This window comes from Nanorana parkeri, unplaced genomic scaffold, assembly GCF_000935625.1.
Source record: "Nanorana parkeri isolate BGI_ZX_2015 unplaced genomic scaffold, ASM93562v1 scaffold990, whole genome shotgun sequence".
NCBI classification, from domain to species: domain Eukaryota; kingdom Metazoa; phylum Chordata; class Amphibia; order Anura; family Dicroglossidae; genus Nanorana; species Nanorana parkeri.
Window position 1 is genome coordinate 98,452 of NW_017307258.1, and position 14,569 is coordinate 113,020.

At 40.3% G+C, this 14,569-nt stretch overlaps 1 protein-coding gene across 1 annotated transcript in view; it reads right to left on the reverse strand.

Annotated features, from left to right (window-relative positions):
• The window catches only part of LOC108795647 (aprataxin and PNK-like factor), a 54,114-nt gene extending 42,512 nt beyond the window's left edge, over positions 1-11,602 (reverse strand). The window contains exons 1-3 of the mRNA XM_018566936.1: positions 11,599-11,602; positions 10,995-11,137; positions 2,819-3,117 (exon numbers count right to left, since the gene is read on the reverse strand). Of these exons, the coding sequence (XP_018422438.1) occupies positions 2,819-3,117; positions 10,995-11,137; positions 11,599-11,602 (446 nt within the window). The remainder of the gene's footprint in view (positions 1-2,818; positions 3,118-10,994; positions 11,138-11,598) is intronic.
• Between the last annotated feature and the right edge of the window lie 2,967 nt (positions 11,603-14,569).

Here is a 14,569-nt window from a genome sequence, read left to right on the forward strand (position 1 = left end):
GACCGTTTAACCCTTGGAATGTGGGGGGGGGGGGGGTAGCCCCACTGCAAGGGTTAATTTAAAAAAATGCTCTGACTTATTTAATGATGTATTAATACAGACTTTCATTAATTTCTTATTTAAGAGTTCAGCTTTAAATAACATATATGTATAGTGCATCACTAGCAGCCTCACATGCAGTGCAAGTTTTTGCTAAAATCAGATCAGCTGATATCACAATGGAATCAAACTATAAGTAGCAATGCAGACAAGCCATTTAGAAACATGGAAGGATGACACTGGAAATGATGTTTAGTCAGAAAATAAATAGCTTATTTTCTTTTTGGAAGAGGCTCAAGGTAAAGTTCCTTTATGAAAAAATATGACATAAATTTTCATCTGCGCAGAAACTGACATAACAATTCCTTTTATGTTATTTATCTTCAGCGTAGGAATACTAAAAGTAACATCTAGTCTCCCTTCATACACTCTCCATGGCAGAAATTAAAGATTATTTCTACAATCTACCTTTTTTTTTTTGCCACAATATCATATGTTCCAAACCTAGTAGGGTTCAGGTTGTCATGTTCTCACTCCTTTAACCCCTTCGTGACTGACGACGTACAGTGTACGTCGCCAGCATCGGGGCTGTTTAAACAGACTCCCGGCGACTTTTGCCGCCGGGACTCTGTTTAAACTTGTAGAGCCGACTGTCGGCTTTACAACAGAAGCGATCCTGGCGACTTACCTGTCGCCAGATCGCTTCTGATTGTGGGGCATTAAATTAAATTTTTCACTAAATGTTGGGGTTTAATAAGGAGTTGCGCTAATATTGCGCAACATAAAAATTTGCAACTACCACCATTTTATTCTATAGGGTCTTGGCATTCAGAAAATATATAATGTTGGGGGGTTTTAAGTCATTTTCAGGCCCAAAATGTGGAATATAACATGGGTGCAAAAAATGAAAAAAGGGCCTCAGTCATAAAGAGGTTAATGAGAAAACCTTTCTTATGTTTACATTTTTTTTCCCTAACAACATAATTAAAATGGTGGTTTTGACACCTGATAATCAAAGTATAAGCTGGAATTATCGCTTAAAGTGAGTCTGGATGAAAGTTTTGTTTTCCACTAAGGGGGTGTTAGCTTAATATCATTTGATTAATACCAAGTCAACTTTAACTCTAAACAAAAAGAGTCTAAGGAAACAAGGTGGAAATACAATCAAATAAAAAGTTAAGAAGAACATCCACTAAAGGATTGGAAAAGTTATGAATTGATAGGAGTCTGTCACTCAGCGAGAGATGTCCCCAGAGCCATAGCACAGAACATCACACAGCACTAGAACACACATATGTCAGCTCTCTATTGTTCTTCTCAAGGAGCAATTTTCTGACATGATTTAAATGCACTACATCCTCCCAGCGTAGTGAATATTTCTCAGGCTATTACCTAAATGTGTTCTCTTGAGACTTGGTCATATTTTGATGACATTTTCTGCATTCTGAACATTTCCTGTATTAAACATTCTTGGTTAGATTGTGCAGCTTTCATGCCACAATGTCATACTGTTGACAGACCTCTCCCCCCCACAGCCACCCTCTGGCTGTCCACAGTTTTTACAGCTGCTGTATATGTAACTCTGTTAGATACTGGCCTGTGAACTATCATAGCCTAGCAATTTATTAATGTGAATTAAAGTAATTATTTCCTCTTCACCATAAAGGAACATACACACGAATGTTCTTACACGACACGTGTGCATGTCTCTGTGTACTACAAACCCTCTTAGTACTGCTCTTATTTAAACATTTGGCCCCATATTATTTAACCCAACTTGAATCCACTCTATGGCTTACAGAAGAATTATCACCTTGTATTATTTTTCACAGCTTAATCACCTAACTCCCACAGTGTATGTTGCTTTTTATCCCACGCTTCTGTGTGCAGCAGACACTGAGATACAGATTTAGACAGCTCACTCCTCTTCATTCCCTCTTGATTGACTTCTATCTCATGGTCTCTGCACTCCACAGACACAAAACAAGTCTCCCCTTCCAGTTCTAGTGTCTTTGTTGATTCCTGTGAGAGTACCCCCGCCTCTGCATTTCTGTGACCTCGCTTGGGTCTGGAAAAGTGCAGGGACATTGAGATAAGAGCTGTCAATCAAGAAGCCATTAGGAATGAAGAGGAACGAGCTGTCAAAGTCTGTATCACAGTTTCTGCTTTACACAGAAGCATAGGAAAAAAAAACAACATACATTGTGGAAGTTAAAGGAGAACTATGAGGTGAGTGCTTTTCACTCATCTCATAGTTCTAGCCGACCTGTGACAATGAAACTGTCACAGGTCGGCTCAGTAGATTGGGAGGTGACAGTGACAGGGGAGGGGCTGGAATCCCCCCTCCCTGCTCCGATCCGCCAGCGCTGACTGGCGTAACGGACGGGGGAGGGGGTGGGTACAGCTGGCTCTGCCTCTAGATAGGTAAAGCCAGCTGTCAGTCACGCAGCTGGGCGGATCCCAACATAATTGTCGGGATCCGCTTCAGCAGCGGCATCTTAGTATACCGCAAGCAGCAGCTCGCGGTATACTGCGGCGTCTCAGTATACTGCGAGCTACAGCTCGCGGTATACTGAGCCTAGGGTGACGGGAAGACGCTAGTTTGTGTCCTACCGTTACCCTAAGGAGAACTATGGGGAAAAGCCTTAACCCCCCATAGTTCTCCTTTAAGTGACTGAGCTGTGAAAAATAATACAAGATGAGACCTCTTCTTTAATGCTTCCAACTGGGGCAGTTATTTTTAACAGACCATTAAAGATATAAAACCTAGTTAACATACCTGTAGCAGCTGTCAGCAAACATACAAGGCGTTCTACGCTTCGAAGCTTGCTGTGTAGTCTGTGGTGATGTGGCACTTTGGCTTATGACATTATTCACTGTCTGAGAATCTGAAGTTTGACACTTTTTAGTAGATGCACTTCCAGATGGACTGCCGCTTGATTCCATTTTGGGTGATGGACCAGGAGAATGGTCATGACCTACCACTGCCATTTCTTCTTCCTCATTCTCTATTAGTTCAAGGGTGCTTTTGTGTTCAACTCTTGCTCGGACAGTGCCAGAGGAGGTTCCAGGCAGATCCTTGCAAAATAAAATGAATAAGACTAGTATGAGGATGTGGTAAAAAATGTGAAATATTCTAATATTGTGTTTCAATGGATGGCGATGATGGCAAATTAAAGCTGAACACCTGGCCCTCGTTCACAGCTGAGCATAGTGTCACATGTAGAAAAACGCCTGTCGCTGGAAAAGTGCATGGGCTTCTTTCTAGCAGATTACAGCTCATTTTGTCTCCATAGACTCAATAGGAAAGGTTTGGAAATGAGCAACACAAATATAACAATTAAATTCAGGAGGTAAATCTTAATGCATTCAAGTTCTTTAACTATTAACAAAAACTTAACTTGTTTATGTATCACTCAGCAGTAGATCTTCAAATCATCTCTGAATTCATGCCGACACTGTCCTTCCTTCTGGAGGGTGACTACTTTTGGTCCCCTTGGTCCCTGTGTGTGTTGTAATGTAGCCACTGCTCCAAGCTCACTCCCATAATGGACTACAAATTAGTAAACTAAATGTGAGACTGTAGTCCATCACAGGAGTGAGCTTGGAGAGGTGACTACTTTACAACACACACAGGGACCATGGAGAGCAAAATTAGTCACCCTCCAAAAAGAAGGAGTGTCAGCATGAATTCAGAGATGATTTGAGGATCTATAGCTGAGTGATACAGAAATAAGATACATTTTTGTTACTAGTTAAGGTACATAAAGATTTAACTCCTGAGTTTAGTGTCACTTTAAATATGCATGAACAATATTTTGTAAAGACCTATTTCAATTGACATCTCAAAGAACGGAAATAATAGAAAAAAAAGGCCGTCTATATTTTTATCAAGTTCACAAGTTCATTCATCAACTGTAATGGAATTTCAGAAAATTCAGTTTTAACTACCTTTGTAGCTACTAGGGATGCACCGATACCGGTTTATCGAGTACCAATATTTTTTTTCTGTACTCGCCGATACCAAATACCGATACTTGAAGTCCTATTAAGGAAGTCAGGCGGTATGTAATGACGAGGTGACGAGAGACCATGAAGCCAGCTTTCCGGCCAATCAGAAAGCCGGGTGCCACGTCATTAAACGGTGCCCGGCTTCCTGATTGGCCAGCTTCCCGACCAACCAGGACCAACCATCATTTCCTCAAACTTTCCTCGCCCCTCATCAGCCGGCGTCAATTTTTTTTTATTTTTTATTAAATCTTTATTTTTAATTTTATCTCTACCAATTCAAAAACATTTACATTTCCATACAAACAGAACATAAGAAAAAGAAGAAAATTTCCTGAGTTACCAATATCCCATAGCAAATATATATTCAAGACTAACTCCATAGGTCATGAATCTAGCAAAAAAAGCCTCAACCAAAAACAAAATAATAATAAATAACAAATAAAAAGATACATTGCATACCCTCTTAAAAAATAAAAAAATAAAAATAAAAAAAAAACCATATTTTCATATTCCAAAACCCTCCCCCAAAGTTCCCACCCTAAAGGTTCATCAAGCTATAATCCATCCAAACATCCCATTTACTGAGGAACGCATCATGGTTCTCTCTACCCATTGCTATCCACTTTTCAGATTCCATAATACAATTTACCTGCCTTAGTCCTTAGTAATCACTTTCAACAATGGTACATAATTAAGTTCATACATTTGTCTCAACGAACTTGAGAGTTTGATTCCCAAATAGCGAAAATGCTCTGAGGCCCATTTAAAAGGGAATGAGACTTTTAAACTATGACTAACGGCCGGAGGTAAGTTTAATGGCAGGATTTCTGATTTTGAATAGTTAATCCGAAAATTGTATATATTACCATATATACTTAGTTCTTGTAGTAGACGCTGAAAAGGCATTCGATAGGGTGGATTGGATGTTTATGGAGGAGACATTAAAGGTAATTGGTATAGGACCGAATATAAGGCAGGGAATTGCAGCACTTTACAGTAAACCAGAAGCAAGAGTAAGAGTCAACGGCTTAGTATCTTCCCCATTTACTATACAAAATGGAACGAGACAAGGATGCCCATTGTCTCCTCTATTATTTGTATTAATGCTAGAACCCCTTTTAACTAAGATTCGAAACAATTCAGCCATACATGGAATTAGAGTAGGGGATAAAGAACATAAATTATCAGCATATGCAGACGATATTTTATTTTTCCTCACTCAACCACTGATATCCCTTCCCAGCCGGCGTCAATTTTAACATTTAAAGCACTGTTTTTCAGCAAGCTGGTTGCTGCCTAAACCAGTTGTAAGAACTGTGCAAAAACTGTGTGGAAACAAACCAGTATTCCCATGCACAGTAAGCATCTTCTTCCTCCTGTTCTACAATTCGTCAAGTAAGCCTCATTGACTGATACTCTGACAAATATAATTTTCAGCTTATAAGATGCTTTACCTCCAATACCAATGCATTTAAATAAGTTGCTGAAGGTACTGCAACTTTTATTCTTATTGTGATATTATAACCTGATGAATGTAAATAAGCACGGATTATTCATTGATATCAAAAGCACCCATCCCTCCCAGTAACAAATCCTTGAGAAAATATATGGGCAGCCTTATCAGCAAATATATACCACTAGACTTATTTGTCTATAACTTAAAACTGCCAATAATTTTAACGAGGAGCAATATACACTGCCAGGTTATGGTGTCAATAAACATAAAATGCAAGTTCCAGGTGACTATAAATCTATCATACAAATCACTGACGCTTAGAAAATAAGCCTGCAGTAGATGACTGTGGTGAACAGATGTCACCAGAAAAAACCCAAAGGGGAACATTGTACCTTAAAAGTTTGGTCAGTTTGCAGTGTAGCCAACCGCAAGGTTGAATAATGTCAAATGAGGGACAGGAGGAAGGTCCATAGTGCTGTATAAGCTCTGACCCAGTGTTGGGTTGTAAGTTACATAGGGATTTTGCAGAGGACTTGATCGGATGAACAAGGTTGCAGGGGAGCTAACATAGGGTAAGCATGCACTCCTTGCTCTAAAACAAATCTGTTAATTTGTCCTGAATAGGCACTGCAGACTAAAGTTAGTTTCAGAGATTTTCACACTGCAGAAAATGAAAAGCTATACATGGTTATAGGAAAAGCAAAGAGTAGAGTGGCTTCTTCATGTGCATAATTTATGTAAAAAATATGCAATAATTAAAGCTGGATACCTGTTCAAACAAAGGGTACTTGCTACTGAATAGCAGACGTAAAGTCTTAAGATTGCAGGGTTAGCAAGCCTGGCAACAAGGATCTGGATTCATCTCCTAAGAGTCAATGAATAGATTTGCTATCCAGTAGCACTTTTATTTGTGGTTAAGGTAATAGCTTTTTCTGCAATTCCATATTTGAGCTTCTAGTTTACATTCACAGTATGATACCTGGATGTGGAGCTGCATGTATGATATCTGCTACAGGGAGAATGTCAAACAGAAAAGAAAACCAAAAGGCATTATACAGAATGGGTAGAAATGTGGCTCAAGGAAACCAGACAATTATCAATATAAAAGAACATAAAATCTTATTTTCTCACCAGGCATGAGAGCTAGGGGTAATGTCATTTAAAGTAAAAGTGGAAATCAAGGAGGAATCTGTAATATATACATTTGCATTTACTCAAGACTCCTTTTCTGTAAAACATTATCAAGGTGTTGGTGTTTAAAGTAAAACACCACACACAAAAAGAAATCCTGCGCAATTATTTACATTGCAAGGATATAAAGTGTATCTGAACAAAAAGAGCAAAAAAATATATATATTCCTCCGTATCTCTACAACATAGGGAAGAGGTGTTTTGTTGTCCACAGAGAAAACTAAAGCAGGGCTGATAACAATGTTTGAGATTTGTAGCTTTGGTAGCCTCCCAGCACGGTTTGCACCCAATCAGACTGGTGAGAAAGCTGCATGGTTGGGAAATGGGCTACTTTTTTGGCAAAACACAGGGTCAGTCTCCCCTCTCTAAATCTCTATCAAGTTATGGGCTGGATGAGCTTATTCAACAGGCTCTGCTGTGTGACACCAGAGTTAGATAAACACATTCTATTGGCTTGTTAAAAAAGTTGTAAGGATGAGTGTTTCACAATGAAAGTTATACTAGAATTGAGTCGAGTATTTATAGCATTTGATAATGTAAGGCCTGAAGTACATTTCAGATGTATTATTTATGTAATTTATGGCATCCTATATGCAGGCACCTAATGGAACTTCAAAGTGCAGGTCAAGTGACCAAGCTATGTGAATAGTAGCTCTATGTTTGATGTACAAAACAAGTATTGAGCTAAATGCATCAATACAAACGAGCACTCATAAAAGTGCTTATGTGATGCCAAAAATGTCAAAATAATAGTTAAAACCATTGGCAAAGCTGCAGGTTGTGTCACTGCTGGTACATGCATAGCAGTAAAGTGCCTGTGCAGACCCCAGAAGCAAAGAAATGCAGAGCAGAGGGAAACTTTCCCGGCCTCCTCCTCGGCTCTGATGTGTTATATAATATAAAGCTGGGGGGAAGCCTGAAGCTACCTCTCCTTCTATGATGCCTGCTGCTCAGTTTTTAGGTCTAGTAAGGTTTTACTTTGAGGAGTTTCCCTACCTGCTGTGGGCTGTAGTGATGTAGGTGGGGGAAAAAAAACTGAGCGCAGTGGGCAATAAAGAAGTTTGTCAATCGCTGAAGTGTTTGCAGATCCTTCAGTGGGCGTTTTCTGTGGATTACAGAGGCGTTTAGTGGCGTGGGCAGCAAGATCAGTAGGTATAGTATTTACTTTCTTCTATGCAGGGGGCTTCATTATTGCAATTTAAATTTTAGCGACACAGTCACTTTAAAGTTCTCTGCAACATTTTCACTGTATGTAGCGGACGTGAAGGGGAAAGCAACAGGTTTATACTAATGCCCCCCTCTCCAGCTGAACATACTTAGCGACTAAATTAAGCAACTGGGGAACAAGTGAAGATGAGTAGAAACAAAGACAAACCTTTGCAAGTGCTGAGTTTTTCCTGTCAGAGCTTACACAGGGCTGAAGACTCATCTCCCTGTGACATTATTGGGCAAATCACCAAGCACCAGCACTGTCACATGAAAGTGGGTCAGATGCTCCTCCACACCCGGAGGTTCATGCCATATATTTAGTTTTCAATGGCTAAACTGAGTGGCAGTGTTGGAGGGAAGGAAGGGTGAGTATGTGCTGCTAGGGAATGGGCAATCAAGATTTGCCTTGCATAGGTGAAGCGCAGGATTGTTTTTAGATCCGCATTTTCAAATTTTTGGCCATGTAAGTGTCACTGGGGGGAAGTAACACGCACTTCTTAATATTATACAGGAAAATCTTTGTGCAATTGGACACCTATCATTTGGGATGTACCCGGCTTTCTCATCACCAGGAAGCTGGCTTCCTGGTCAATCAGGAAGCGGGTAATGACTCGCCCCCTGGCTTCATAATTGGGTGGGAAGCCGGCTCCATGCTCCCTGGTCACTTGGTGATGAGGAAGCATGGAGCCAGCTTCCAAGCCAATCAAGAAGCCAGGTGGCATGTCATTACCCACCAAGCTTCCAAAATGGCCAGAAAGCCGGCTCCATGCTTCCTCGTCACCTGCAATGAGCCGCCTTCCCCAACAATCAGGAAGCCTGGGGGGGCAGGTAATAACTCGCCGCCCGGCTTCCTGATTAGTTGGGAAGCTAGCCAATCAGGAATCTGAGCGGCAAATTATTACGAGGGAGCATGGAAACGGCTTACTGGCTAATCAGGAAGTCGGGCAACTAATCATTGCACAGTATCTATATTCAGAATCGGCAAGTACTTGAAAAAAAAATATTGGTACTCGATACCGGAAAAAAACGGTATCAGTGCATCCCTACCTATCATTCCCATCTCAATGGAAAATAGGGCAGGAGACTTTCACCATGAGTGATTAACATTTATGCATTGGCCAGGTTGGAAAGAAAACGATCTCCTTTCCCATCGCTCTCTACTATTTAATGGCAGCCCTTCAAAGATGAAACACATACCATTACAATGTTTCATCTTAACACACATACCATTTGGAATAATAAAGACACCACTTTTATTTTCTTCATGTTAGTTTTGTGGACGTGCCTGATAGACATATGAATGTTCAATAGAAATCCACTGTACGGGAGGAATTATATTGGATTTTCAAAGGAAAGTTCACACACATTCCTTCAAGACTGAATAGGTTAATAATGACTCCAGGGCAAAATGTATCAAGATAGTAAAAGCAGAATGGAAATGTTAGCCTTTTCCTAGAACAAGTGAAATATACATAAAGTGCATGGTACATCTTGTAGAACTGTCTAGATCAGGAGCTATCAGGAATAAAGAAAATTATGCTCAACTGTGCTCTTCCATTCTAGCAAATAAATGTAAGGAGAAGCAAGGAAATAAAAACAAAACAAAAAAACAGATTGCAAGATGGGGATGTAAGGAATCATACAGAATAAAGAAATCAAGCAATGAAAAAAAGGATAGCTTAAAACAAAGCAAGTAGGAGAGAGGAAAGAAATATATCTACATCATCTTTCCTAGAGCTATACAAAGAAAGCAAACAAAGCAAATTATATCTGCAATTCTCTATGTCAACAAAGCAAACCAGCAACTGGAGGACAAAGTGTCTGAGAGTTCATGTGAGACTGGGGAAGAACACATCTATTCATCTACAGGCCAGAGAAGAGGGCAGGACAATAGTTATGTATGCAAAACAAATGGAAATATTTACCAATAATTGCTCTTTCTGTTGGAACATATTCAGTATATACAGTAAATTCTCTGTTATCCGGTATTCAGCTAACCAGAACTCCCATCTAACTAGCAAAAAAAAAAATCCCCTGTGTACGCACTGTTCTGCCGATCTGCCACCTTCTAGGAGAGGGAGAGCGGGCTTTGGAGCATGGAAAGGTACAGGAATGGGCCACAAAGTGCTGGATTATCCTAGGAATGAGTGCCTGGACGATCTCTGAAAAGTGCTGTGTTATCCTGGAAGGATGTCTGATCAATCGTTTGTAAAGGTGCTGTGTTATCCTGTGAACAAGTACCACCTAGTGATAACTCCCAGTACTGCAATGTATTGCTAATGGTTTAGAGTACAATATACTATTATGGTATGGTATAATATGTGGTACAGCAGCAGTTAAACCAACTTTTAACACTAACTCTCAAGCAACCAGAAAGTACATTTATCTGGAATCTACCAATCCCTGTGGATGCTGGATAACTGGGAGTTTACTGTAGTGGCGTCATTAATTATCGTGTGAGGACCAAGTCTAATGTTAACGTTACCACCACGATTCGTACTTGCCCAAATGCTCTGAGACTTACCTACGATACCGGAACTCTCAGTCAGAGGAAGATCTCCCTCTGACCGGCAGTGCCGAGGGAGCCGGCTTTCTTTCCAATCAGCAAGCCGAGCAGTGGGTAATGACCCGCCCTCCTGATTGGCTAGGAAGCCGGCTTCACTTGTTGCAAGGCAGCCTGGCTTCCTGACCAGTCAGGAAGTCGGGCGCACATAATGACCCGCATCCTGGCTTCCTGATTGGTCAGGAAGCCCGGCTGCCTAGGAACAAGTGAAGCTCGCTTCCTAGGCAATCAGGAAGCTATGAGGCGGGTCATGACGTGACCTCGGCTTCCTGATTGACTAGAAAGCCAGCTTCACTTGTTGGTAGGCAGCCTGGCTTCCTAACCAATCAGGAAGCTGGGCGACTTCCTCAGAATCAGGGCACACGGCACCGGTACTCGGTATGTGCGAGTACCAAAAGAAAACATCGGTACTCGATACAGGAAAACGGTAGCGGTGCATCCCTAGTTAACACAAAACACAAGTTCAAAAACTTACTAATTTAAAAACCAAAAGTAAAAATTTGAGAAAGAAAGGCAACATCTCACCTCTGTTGGCACTTCAGCCTTATTCTTCTTCAAAGGACCTTCATCTCCATTATTCCTCGATTTCACTGTACGTGGTTGCTTATTTTCTGTTACACTTTCTACAGTTTTTCCAGTCCTATCAGTTACATTCCTTCTCTTCTTTCCTGAAAATGAAATGTAACATTAAGCTAGAATCATACAGTTGCATTGTGGTGGTAATACTTTGCACTTTATGCATGTTTTCGAAATGGGTGGTAATTATTTTATTTGGAAGGAAACTACTGCATTTTACAAAACCTAACTCTTCTAAAATGTATTACATACACTAAAGTAAAAGGACAGATCCAGTCCTAACTGCAAGCGTGTCACACTGACACTCAGTGCTCATCCAGCACTAATTCAGGCTACAATGCACAGATTTATTTGAACTGACTACTGGGGAGTAATTCCCCTGAAACATTTTGTCAGTATCTGACATTTCCACTCAAATAAACAACCTAAACGAATCTTCAAGTGAAATACCATTTGTTAGGAGGTTCTCCTAACCACACATTCAAGATTGTATCTTCTGTTAAACAACCCCCCCCCCATTCATCACCGGAGAGGAAGCAACCTTGGACCATACCCATGTTTATACACTAAGCATATACTGTACTATTATCACGGGTTGCTTCCATCAATAAATACATCCCCCATTTTTTTAAATTCATATCAAAACCAATTTCTACTCCTACTGGTCTAGCACTACTACACATCTATAAGTTCCCCAAAATAAAAAGAATGAAACATACAGCACCAGCTTGCTTAGGGAAAAACTGGTCATTATAGTGAAAGAAAATGTGTTTGCAGGCTTTGCTCATTGCTGGTAATGGTCAAATGTAGCTAACAATGTAAAAAAGCAAAAAGTATCCACGTAATGATGAAAACGAAATGGATTACATTACTGCAGAAAAACATAAGCAAACAAATGAATGTCCTGGCTTGATCAAGCATTGCATTCAGATCACAATTAGTTTAAGAAGCTGAATAAATAAAGTGTAAAAACTTTCATCTATTAGAACTTTGCTAGTTCTCTGCACACAATTGTATATTTTCAGTTTCGTTTCAGTATCGCTATGCTTATGACATAACCTTGTTCTCCCCTGTCCAGCCTGTACTGAATAAAATGCTGTACCACATTGTATCACAATCAGTCACAACTCAGGCACGAACATACTCACTTATATGTATACACATCTTCAAAAGGCAAACACTTATTATAGTTTCTTTATTCTCTTTTCAGCTGCTGCTTTGGTAACTAATACTATTAGGTGATGGTTTGTGGGATCTGTGAACAGTCTTGACGTAACCTGTTGCAACCAGAGTAGGAGGTTATGTTGCACTGAATAACCCATAATTTTGAGTTCATCTAATATTACAACTGTCTACAGCAAGGGTCTCAAAGTACCAGCCCACCAACCGATACCATTCGGCCCGCAGCTGGCTGTCGTCAGGGACGCTGTACCTGACGTGTGGGAACAGCTACACGGTCTGCATCTCTGTCATCCCCGTCAGCTCCGGCACTCAGTAACTCCTTTCGGCCGGAGCTCTGACAATTCTGAGCTCCAGTTTTATAACACGATCCCGGACTTCATGAGGATTCTAAACCATGCGTCCAGTAACTTCATTGTACTGTGGTCGGCTGAATGCGCAAGCGCAGGAGAGGAGTCCAGAAATGTTACAGGCGATTTGCCTGTAATGGGGATGTGAGGGTCCAGAAATGCCACAGCCGCATGTCTTGTTCTATGATGTTAATTTAAAAAAAAACCTACAAAAAATTAATAATAAAATCCAAATAATATATAAGAATAACAAAAAAAATATGATGTATACTGTATATATATATATATTTTTTTTAAACTATAAATATATAATTCAAGTTAATGATCAGGTGACAGCCGCTGCATGTAAACGCCGTCACACCACATGTAATGGTATGTGATATGATTAAATGTAGTTAGGAATCAGTCACTCTCTGTGGATGCACGATCAATGCGTCCAGGGAGAGTGACTGTTTTCTAACTGCATGTGATCATATCACATACCATTACATGCGGTGTTCTGGCGTTTACATGCAACGGCTCACCTAAACATTAACTTGAATGGGTGTCAGCTGCCGCTTGTAAATGCCAGATTAAGGAGTCCTGCTGCAGGGGAAGAAAATGTGTCCAGTGGCCCCCGAGTCAATTGATTTTGAGATCCCTGGTCTACAGGAAAGAGAAACATTTCCAAAACATGACAAACTATGAATAAAAATTAGTTGAATATAATAATTGGTCCTCTTCATGGGTTTAAACCCGATTTACTTTAGTTCTGAATGCATCTTACTGTAGCATATGCATTCTTTAAGATATTGTCACTCACATACCCACTAGGCTTTCAAATTACTAAAGTAGTATTAAACTCCTAACCATTTTCCCCAATAATGCATCCAGATCGAAAAAATATATACATTGCCCAGCAAAGTTTTTCTTTGAATTTTTGCTCAGCTAGCTGCAACTCTCTGAGCTCAGCTTCCCTCAACTTCCTGTCCAGTATACGATCACAAGGGACAGAGCAGTCTCCAGCAGCTGTTCATCTACTAGCTTGGAGAAGTAAAGAGGAAGGAAGTTGGAGCAGGAAAAAGGGGAATTGCTTGCCTTGCTGTCTGTGTTTGTGGAGACACACTACACACACAACTTACTAGCAAACAGCAAGGGTGGCTCCATAGGACCCTGCGAGGGAAAGAGGCCAAAAACAGAATATCAGGGCCAGAGCTCAGGGGAGCAGCTGATTCTGCAAGAAACTAAAACTTTTAAACATCAAGGAGCAGCATCCATTGTAAGTCATTAAAACAGCATTTGAAATAGCCTAAAAACCTTTTTGAATTTAATATAAATTTAAAGCCCGACTTCTCACGAAACCTTGTTTCTTTTTTTATGTTTTGGGTAGAGTAGGACCTACAACATAGGACCTATGACAGGCTTTTGTATTTGGCTGCATTCCCATTGGAGAGCTTTTTATTGGGACAGAAAGTGTGTGGGGATGAGGAAAGTCTCTCCGATAGTGACTTAGACAGCAACAAATGGCTTTTATTTAAAAGATGAAGTACTAGTCATTTCTCATTACACACAGGGGCCTTGCTTCTTGCTTTGAAGTGCTCCATGGCTGTGCTTTACTACTCTTTCTAATTAGCCTGAGTTAGCTGACCCACTGAAATGAATGTACGTCCTCTATGGCTAATAGCTTGTTTCAACCTTTGGGAAGCAGAAAGGCAGCAAACTGAAGTGGCCGATCCATTCTCCCTAGTGGCTTAGATTGTATAGATGGTCTATACAACACCAGGGAGGATGCATTTCATGAAGCCTTGTAAGTCTAAGATCTGTCCCAAGTACCATTTCTCGTTTAATTTGGCATTGTAAGGTTCAAGGGGTTTTTGAGAGAGATCACAGACCTAATTTTCAGAAGTTCAATAGACAGATCTATTTTTCTTGATCCTTGGGTATTTCTCCAAGGTTAAGTTGGTAGTTCTATATTTTCTTTAAATTCCTTCTCTTATGCTGAAAAAAAACCTGTAG